The 10,101-nt window shown below is 43.7% G+C and overlaps 1 protein-coding gene across 1 annotated transcript in view; it reads right to left on the reverse strand.

Moving 5' to 3' along the window:
* The window catches only part of DDC (dopa decarboxylase), a 56,462-nt gene extending 47,929 nt beyond the window's left edge, over nt 1–8,533 (reverse strand). The window contains exon 1 of the mRNA XM_068396377.1: nt 8,333–8,533. Within this exon, the coding sequence (XP_068252478.1) occupies nt 8,333–8,533 (201 nt within the window). The remainder of the gene's footprint in view (nt 1–8,332) is intronic.
* Between the last annotated feature and the right edge of the window lie 1,568 nt (nt 8,534–10,101).

The raw sequence follows: 10,101 nt of genomic DNA on the forward strand, positions 1-10,101 counted from the left end.
AAGTTAAACTGCCTACTTGCTGGGAGCCATTTGTTTGATGAAACACAGCAGATTCCAGTTGCACCACTCACACAAAGCGAAAAAGCCAAAAGCCCGAGGGCAAGTGCAGCTGCGGTTCATCCTCCTGCCTCCCCTTCCCCCTTCACTCGAAGGAGCTGTAAAATTCATTTCTTTCCCCATGTTGGAACAGACACAGTCAAATATTGGGAAGAGCATGACATAATTGATGTTTGTTTTTTCAGCCCTCTGCTGATAAACAGTGATACACAAGTGTCTTCGGTTCAGTAATTACAACTCTAATGCTTCTCAGAGAATTTTATTTCCCAGATTTCTTCTAAGGATGTCTGTCTTTCTGCGGCTTGCTTAGTCTAAGCAAGAGTCTTCCTTTACCACACACTAAGGATAGGTACTTCAGCTGAAAGTTCACAGATTAATGGATCAAATGTGAGGAAAATTAACATCTTCAGTGCTGCTATTTGCAGTTACAACTAAACTTCATCACTTTTGGCTCTAAAACAGGAGGAGATATATTTCAAGAGAACAAAGCAAGTCAGAGAGAAAGGTGACTCTCTGATATTTTTATATGCAGATCCCTTCCACCCTGGCTTCCTGCTGTGGAGATCAGAGCTCAGCAGTTGTTCCCTCAGTCCATGTGTTAATATTAGAAACTTAGGACTATTATGGTCATTAACATTTAGTGGACTGCCCTTCAAAGGTCTACATCCAATTTCAACAGAAGTCTCCATAAAGAAGTTTTACCATTCATGAACGCTTGTTCTTCTATAGCGTAAAGACAGCAATGGATATTGTATTATTGCTTTACACAATTAACTGATCTTTGCTCCTCTGAAGGAACACCATTTTCACATTTGCAGTCTTCCAATAAGTAGCAATATCTGAACACAACTAATAGTAAAGACGTCAACATGAAGAAAACAAGAATCACTTATGGGCCACTGATAGCTTATGGGCAAAACAAGGTTTTATAACCTCTGTCATATTACTTATTCTCTCTGAAGAAGCCCAGTTCCTCATTTATAAAATGGAGATAAGACATTCCCTTGTGAAACACTGGAAAAACACTAGATGTACTTATAAATGTTAGTCTTTTCAGGAAACAGATGGGAAGAAGATTAAGGGAAAATATAATGGGGGTAGATTGTCCCTATAGCCCATTCCAAAAGTCCCTAAACCCAATTATAAATAATTTTAAAGGTCTCTAAACCAAATGTGAACAAGTCTTCCTATGCTAAGTTCTTCCTATACTCCTTGTCTCCATGTGTTTGTACAGCACTATCTTTGTCACGCTTCAGTTTCTATGAGCACAGCCAACAGATGCAGCAGTTTGTACAGCACTACGCACAGAAGGGATCAGAGCACAGAACCCTGCTAAGGTTAGTGTACGTGGGCTCTGCAGTGGTGGTGACGCTCCGCAGGGCACAGTCCCCAGCAACAACTGGAACTACCCCTGGCACATCACAGGTGTCAACCCAGACTAAGCTCCCAATGGAGTATGCATCTGCAGGCCTGGGATTGCAGGGATGATGAGGCAGCGGGAGATGGTCTTTTAGCCTGCAGGAGGTGTGCACTGGTGAAGGGTCTTTGTCGCCATGTAAAGGAGCAACATGAGGAAGTCAGCAGATTTTGCAGTATCAGAGGAGACATAAAGGAGACTGAGCGGATCTTCCCTGAGACATAACACAAGGTATCTCAGATACAGAAGCCTGAATCCCCAAATGTACCAAAGGAGGGCCAGTCAGAGTCTCTACTTATTGGGTTGGGAAATGGAGTCCCACGATGGTGAAGGGTAGGAGCTTGCAACTACTGGCACTAGGAGGAAGGCTTCTGCTCCACCTGCAGGTCTGCAACTACAGAATAGGTTCAGTGCCCTGGTTGCAGATGGACTGGGAGCCCTGCTGTGTCTAGTGAAGCACCCAAGCAACATGAGTGTTGACCCTAGTGTTGACAACAGGGATTTGGGTTTTTAAGACCAGTGGGACTGTCTTTGAGGATCAACTCCTAGGAAGAGACAGGATCCACCTGAACAATTGGGGCAAAAATATCTTTGCAGGCAGGCTGGCTAACCTGGTAAGGAGAGCTTTAAATTAGGAACAATGGGGGAAAGAGATGAAAACCCACGGTCAAGGGAGGAAGGTGGACTGAGTTGGCAAGCAAAGGGTAAAGGGTAATGTGGACAAGAGAAATCTTGAAAACAAGACAGGGCTAAAGTGGACCCACCCCAAGTGTATGCACATAAATAAGGAAGTGATGAGAGGACAGCATTATAGGAGGAAGCTCTCATATCTTTGCTGGGAAATCACCACAAGTGGGTGCCTCTCTGAAGCACCTGTACACTATGGCATGACGCATGGGGAACAAATGGGAGTAATTAGAAGGCTGTGTTGCAGTTACAGGGCTGTGATCTCATTGGGATCACAGAGATGTGGTGGGATAGCTCGCATGACTAAAGTACTGCAGTAGATGAGGACAGGCTCTTTAGGAAGGACAGACCAGGAAGACAAGGCAGGGGAGTGGTCCTTTATGCAAGAGAGCAGCAGGAATGCATGGGGCTCTGCCTAGGGATGGACAATGAGCCAGTCAAGAGCTTATGGATCAGGACTGGTGGAGATTTCAAGATGGGCAACATTCGGGTGAGTGTCTGCTACAGACTACCTGATCAGGAAGAACTACATGAGTACAGCATTCAGACAGCTGGAAGAAATCTCATGTTCGCAGGTCATAGTCCTCTCAGGGGACTCCAATCAAGCTGATATCTGCTGGACAGACAACACAGCAGGGCACAACCAGTCCAGGAGTTTTCTGGAGTGCATTGAATGTAATTTCCTAACACAGGTGATGGAGGAACTGATGAGGAGAGACGTGCTGTGGGACCAGATACTTACAAACAAGAAAGAACTGGTCAGGGATGTGAAAGTCAGGGGCAGCCTTGACTGCAGTCACCATGAGATGGTGGAATTCAGGATCATGAGAGCAGGAAGAAAGACACAAAGCAGGATCATAACCCTGGCCTTCAGGAGAACAGTCTTTGGCCTGTTATGAGACATGCTTGGAAGAATCCCATGGGAGACAGACATGGAGAGAAGAGTGGTCCAGAAAAGCTGGTTAATTTTCAAGGACACCTTCTCCAAGTTCAAAAATGGTCCACCCCACATGCAAGAAGTCAAGCAAGAGTGGCAGGAAGCCTTCATAGATTAACAATTAGCTCCTGAAAATGCTCAAATGTAAGGAAGCATATAAGAAAAGCAAGGAGGGTCAGATGACCCGGGAGAGGATGGCTATAAAGACACTGTCTGAGCATGTAGGGACAAGGTTAGGGAAGCCAAACCCATCTAAGGTTGAATTTGGTGAGGGATGTGAAGGGCAACAAGAAAGGCTTCTGCAGGTTCATCAGCATTAAAAGGAAAGTAGGATAAATATAGGTCTGCTGCTGAATGGGGTTGGGGACTTGGTAACAAAAGACAGGGAAAAGCCTGACGCACTCAATGCCTTTTTCATCTCAGTCTTTACTGGTAAATTTGTCTTCAGGAATCCTGGGCTCCTGAGATGCATGGGAAAGCCTTGAGTAAGGAAGACTTCACTTGGAGGAGGATCAAGTTAGGAAACATTTAAATAACCTGGACATACAGGAGTGCATAGAGCTTAATGGGATGCACTCACAAGTGCTGCAGGAGCTAGACAATGCCATCAAGACCACTCTCAAATATCTTTGAAATGTTATGGCAACTGAGGAATGTTCTTGAGGACTGGAAAAAAGCAGATGTCACTCCTATCTTCAAGAAGGGCTAGAAGGAAGATCTGGGAAACTATAGGCCTCACCCCAGTCCCAGGGAAGATGATGGAACCTTGAAGCTATTTCCAAACATATTAAGGACAAGAAGGTGACTGAGGCTAGGCAGTAAAGAGTTATGAACAGGAAATCATGCTTAAGCAATCTGACAGCCCTCTACAAGATGACCGGCTTGGTGGACAAGAGGAGAGCACAGGATATTGTTAAGACTTTCAATACTGTCTCCCATAACATTCTTACTGACACACTGATGAAATATGGACGAGATAAGTGGACAGTGAAGTGGAGCGAAAACTGACTAAACTGCCAGACTCACAGGGTTGTGATGAGTGGCATGAAGTCCAGCTGGAGGCCAGTGCTGTACCTCAGGAATCAATACCGTGGCCAGTACTGTTTAACATCTTCATTAATGACCTGGACAATGGGACAGAGTGCACTCTCAGCAGTTTTGCAGATGATGTAAAACTGGAAGGAGTGTTTGATATACTGTATGGTCATGCTGCAATTCAAAGGAACCTCAACAGGCTGCAGAAATGAGCCAATAGGAATCTCATGAAGTTCAACAGAGAAATGCAAATCCTGTACCTGGGGAGGAACAACCCCCTGCACCAGTACAGCCAAGGATCAATTGTCTGGAAAGCAGCTCTGCAGAAATGGACCTGGGGGTCCTGGTGGACAAGCTGAACATAAGCCAGCAACGTGCCCTTGCAGCAAACAAGGCCAACAGCATCCTGGGCCACATTAGGAAAACTGTTGCCAGCAGGTCAAAAGAGGTGATCCTTCCCTTCCGTTCAGCAATGGTGAGGACACATCGGGAATGCTGTGTCCAGTTCTGGGTTCTCCAGTACATGAAAGACATGGCCATACTGGAGTTATTCCAGTGAAGGGCCATGGAGATGATTAATGGATTGGAGCATCTTTGCTCCAATCATTCCTTGATGACTATAACCTGTTAGGGAGGGATGGACTCTACCTGTCTAGAAGAGGCAAGGGAATCTTTGGCAGCCGGCTGGCCAACTTGGTGAGGCAGGCTTTAAACTGAAGGACTTGGGGGGTGGGGTCCAAAGTGGCAACTGGACACCCACAAATCCATGTGCCCCAATGGGAAGCACCCACAAGTGCTGAGGGATCTGGCAGATGTTATTGCCAAGTCACTCTCCATCATCTTTGACAGGTCATGGAGAACAGGAGAGGTGCCTGAGGACTGGAGGAAAGCCAATGTCACTCCAGTCTTCAAAAAAGGCAAGGAGGAGGACCCAGGAAACTACAGGCCAGTCAGCCTCACCTCCATCCCTGGAAAGGTGATGGAACAGCTCATTCTGAATGTCATCTCCAAGCATGTGGAGGAAAAGAAGGTTATCAGGAGTAGTCAACATGGATTCACCAAGGGGAAATCATGCTTGACCAATGTGATGGCCTTCTATGATGGCATGACTGGCTAGGTAGATGAGGGGAGAGCAGTGGATTCTGTCTACCTTGACTTCAGCAAGGCTTTTGACACTGTCTCCCATAACATCCTCATAGGTAAGTTCAGGAAATGCGGGTTAGATGAGTGGACAGTGAGGTGGATTGAGAACTGGCTGAATGGTAGAGCTCAGAGGGTTGTGATCAGTGATGCTGAGTCTAGTTGGAGGCCTGTAGCTTGTGGTGTTCCCCAGGGGTCAGTACTGGCTCCAGTCTTGTTTAACTTATTCATCAATGACCTGGATGAAGGGACAGAGTGTTCCCTTAGCAGGTTTGCTGATGACACAAAACTGGGAGGAGTGGCCGACACACCAGGAGGCTGTGCTGCCATTCAGCGAGACCTGGACAGGCTGGAGAGTTGGGCAGAGAGGAACATAATGAAGTTCAACAAAGGCAAGTGTAGGGTCCTGCACCTGGGGAGAAATAACCCCATGCACCAGTACAGGTTAGGGGTTGACCTGCTGGAAAGCAGCTCTGTGGAGAAGGACCTGGGAGTCCTGGTGGACAACAAGTTCACCATGAGCCAACAATGTGCCCTTGTGGCCAAGAAGTCCAATGGTATCCTGGGGTGCATTAGGAAGAGTGTGGCCAGCAGGTCGAGGGAGGTTATCCTCCCCCTCTACACTGCCCTAGTGAGGCCACACCTGGAGTTCTGTGTGCAATTCTGGGCCCCCCAGTTCAAGAAAGATAAGGAACTACTGGAGAGAGTCCAGTGGAGGGCTACAAACATTATCAGAGAACTGGAGCATCATTCTTATGAGGAAAGGCTGAGGGAGCTGTGTCAGTTTAGCCTGGAGAAGAGAAGACTGAGAGGGGATCTTACCAATGCTTACAAATACCTTAAGGATGGGTGTCAAGAGGATGGGGCCAGACTCTTCTCAGTGGTGCCCAGTGACAGGACAAGGGGCAACAGGCACAAACTGAAGCATGGGAAGTTCCATCTCAATATGAGGAAAAACTTCTTTACTTTGAGGGTGACAGAGCACTGTAACAGGCTGCCCAGGGAGGTTGTGGAGTCTCCTTCTCTAGAGATATTCAAAACTTGCCTGGACACAACCCTGTGCAACATTCTCTAGGGGAACCTGCTTTGGCAGGGGGTTGGACTAGATGATCTCCAGGTGTCTCTCCCAACCCCAGCCGTTCTGTGCGATTCTGTGTGTGATCTGTCATATGACAAGAGGCTGAGAGAGCTGTGATTGTTCAGCCTGTAGCAAGCTCAGGGAACATCTTGTTAATGTGTATAAACACCTCATGGGAGGGTGTAAAGAAGATTAAACCAGATTCTTGTCAGTGGTATCCAGTGAAAAGACAAGAAGAAATGTGTACAAATTGAAATACAGAAAATTCCGCTTAAACATAAGAAAAAGCTTTTTTACCGTGAGGGCAGTCAAACTTTGGAACAGCACAACAGAGAGATTACGAAGACTTCATCCTTGGAGATATTCAACACTCGACTGGACATGGTCCTGAGCAACCTGCTCTGACTTACTTTCCTTTGAGCAGTGGGGGTGGACTAAATGATCTCTAGAGGTGCCATCCAACCTCTACTATACTATGACTTTGTAATTCTGTGCTCATGTTAGTATTCAGTATTTAGTATAAAAAAACACAGGCAGAATCAGAGTTTTTATAAGAACTGGAATTTAGGTATTTGTGCTTTTTGCGTCACAAACACTAACATTTCACACCAGAGGAAAGTTTTGGATAGAACATTTCTTCTTCAGAATGTATCACTTAGTAAAAGTAAATTTATTTGCAGGGCATGTAAATATGAAGAAAAAATCAATTTAGTTAAGAGGGAATATGACATGTCGATGACTTAACTGGAATCAAATGTCTCACTTTCTATTCTCAAATGATTCATCTCTTATTTTTTAATTTGATTTTATTCAGTGTTCTCAAGTGTTCAAAGCAAAGTGTTTTCTGTTCTACTTCACAGAAAAAAAAAATGGTTAGTATTTTCCTCCAATCAAAAAGGAAAGGCAATCATATCTGCATGTGTTGGACATAATTCTCTTATCTAATCTGCACTGATATAATTCTGTTGGATTTAAGACTTCATCCACAAATCTTTGAGAAGAGTGGAGAGATTTCCCTTTACTTCAGTGGAGCTTTTGCCTGTGAAAGGACAGCAGGGTTGGCTCAAAGGGAAATAAGGTCATATTGAATATCAAATATTTACATTGGTCAATGAAAAGGAATTGGTATTATAGTACACTGACTAAACACATTTGCAGAGCAGTGAATCCATGTCCAGTCACATAGCAATCATATCACCTAGCTACATCCAAAGAAGAAACCCAAAGTGGTTATTGCAGAGATCATTAACATTCACTAATAATCCAGTCCTCTTCAAGATACTTACAAGCCTTAGGAGACAAGCAGGTATTTAAATAAAAAAGGTATGCCATCAGTGGAAAAACAAGAAAGATTCAGAACTGGACAAATGCCAGATGCTTTGTTTTGCATTGTCTGTCCAACACTGATCTATCCAAGGACTAATATTTAGGTAGTGGCCATCTGCCTTAAAAAGTATTAGAAGTTGACATTTAGGAGAGTAAGTCAACAGAACAAGTATTGGGGAGAATCCTTTCTAGTAAACTCTGTAATAAAAAGAAGTCTCCTAAGAGAATTTTAACATTTAAAGATCAGCTTGCAGGAACACTTTAGGCACAGCAGACTAATAAAAATCCCATTTATATATATAAATATTTACTGTGCTTTGCAAGTAGCAAAAATATCACATGAAATTGGAAGTTATGAAGCTCTGCCTTAACCAGTTCAAGGGAGGTAAGGGGATTATTTTCAAAAGCAAGCCTCTCATGAAGCAAAAGAATGATGTGATTATTTCTAGCAAGAACAGAAAACTTTAGTTGTGTAAAGTGTTAGATGATGTTTAACTATGGACGTAAAGCAGACTCCTGCCTTCTAAAAGCTAATCAGTCTGGGTACTTACATTCATAGCATCTAGCTGCATAGCTTTCAATCCACACTTTCCTTAAAGTCTTTGAAAACCTAAATGCAGTATTGAACATTACACTACAGATCCATTTTTCTTACCCCTGGCATAATGATCTTCTCAATATCTTTAAAGACATCCTCAAAGCTCTCAGGATCCTGGGGTGCACGGTCCGGAATGAGGGGCCTTAGATATCCTGGTTCCACATCTGGGAAGACCTGTCTTTTATCTATCTTCTCCAGGTAATCTGCAACATAGTCCACCATCTCCTTCCCTCTCTTGCGGAACTCTGCAGCATCCATGGGTATCAGAGTTTAGGACTTCTTATCAGAAAACCCCTAAAAAAAAAAAAAGCCACTTTTGAAAGAAAATATTACTAGTTTTAAACTTGTTATTCAGATGATTTATAGGCTGACTCCTATGGCCTTTTTGAAAAGACCATACACTCTTTTATTTCTGCATATTAGGCCAATGCCCATAGTGTTGCATTCTGCTCCACTCCAGTATTAGCTGGACATTGTATAGAAATAAAAAAAGCTGTTAAATCTTTGATGCCTAGGTCATGATGTAGATTAGCTTAATACGGATAGGCTGTATCTTTAGCACAGAACAGCAGTAGAAGCACATTGCTGAAGGTTCAGAAATCACAGATATAATACCTACTGGCTGACACTGATGGATGTGGCACTGTTATGTGGCACATAATCAACTCCCTTCTGCCTTCTAAAGAAGAGGTCTAAGAAAAGAGCATGCTATGTGTCTCTATTATAATCTGTAATAACAAGCTATAATAATCACAGTTATCATAGTGATCCATTGTGCTGCCCTGTCATTTTATCTACGTCTTGCCTCCTGTCTTGCCTCAAGATTTAGCTTCTTTACTCTTTCACTCTAAATGCATATGCTGTGCCATTTACAAAACCTTATTTCTTACTAGGTTTCAATTAGAATTCACTTAGAGTGGATCTGTACTGTATTTTGCAGGAGGATGTGAGGAAGATCTGTCTGGGGCTGCCCCTATTTCCAGGATGCTGGGCTGGAGCTCTAGGTGTGCTTTGAGCTAGACAGAGGCCGTGTGAGCACACTGAAGGTGATACATGGCTCAGCTGAGATGAGCTGGAGTTTGCCTGCAAAGTGTTGTGCAAACATAAATTTGTATTGCTAGGGTGCCTGCTCCTGCCATCCTGGCCTGCCCAACGTTCTACTGTATGTGGCTGTGCTTGTTGAGTGCTCAGTGAATACAAGGTTGAGACCACAGTGCCTAAAAAGTATCCAAGAGTCTTTATACACTCAGATTGAGCTGGTGACACTGTTCCTTGGGACCTAGTAAGAAAATTGGCAAGTGAAACAAAGATACTCACTGCTGGTGTAAAGAATTACTATGCTTAGTTCACATACCTTCAGATCTTCACTTTGTAAGGAAATAATTATATTAAGCACAATATGAGTATTACGTAATTAAGAGACAATTTCTTACATATCCGTTATTTGTGCTAAGGATTTATAACTGAGGACATAATTTTGAGAAAAGAGAGACCCTTCTGGGCTTTATTATATTTGAATTAGTACTGTCACATTACAAAAGAAAGACATCATTGATACACACCATCCTAGAGGCACATCTCTTCTGCTACAAATACAGGATCTGGGATTTGTGTGGAGCAGCTGCTGCTGCTGTTTAAGCAAGCAGGGTGCTGCTGTCGGTCACGAGCCACTTGTGAAAGCATGGATGCACAGTAGGGACTTCTAGCCCCCCAGAGAACAGCTGTTCTTGTTGCTATTATTTTGTTAGCGTTATATTACTCTCTTTAACCATAATGTAAGTATGTATTTGGCACTCTCTATGCCTTTCTGAAAGGAGAATTAGGAC

Source organism: Nyctibius grandis, chromosome 3 (assembly GCF_013368605.1).
Source record: "Nyctibius grandis isolate bNycGra1 chromosome 3, bNycGra1.pri, whole genome shotgun sequence".
Taxonomy (NCBI): Eukaryota; Metazoa; Chordata; class Aves; order Nyctibiiformes; family Nyctibiidae; genus Nyctibius; species Nyctibius grandis.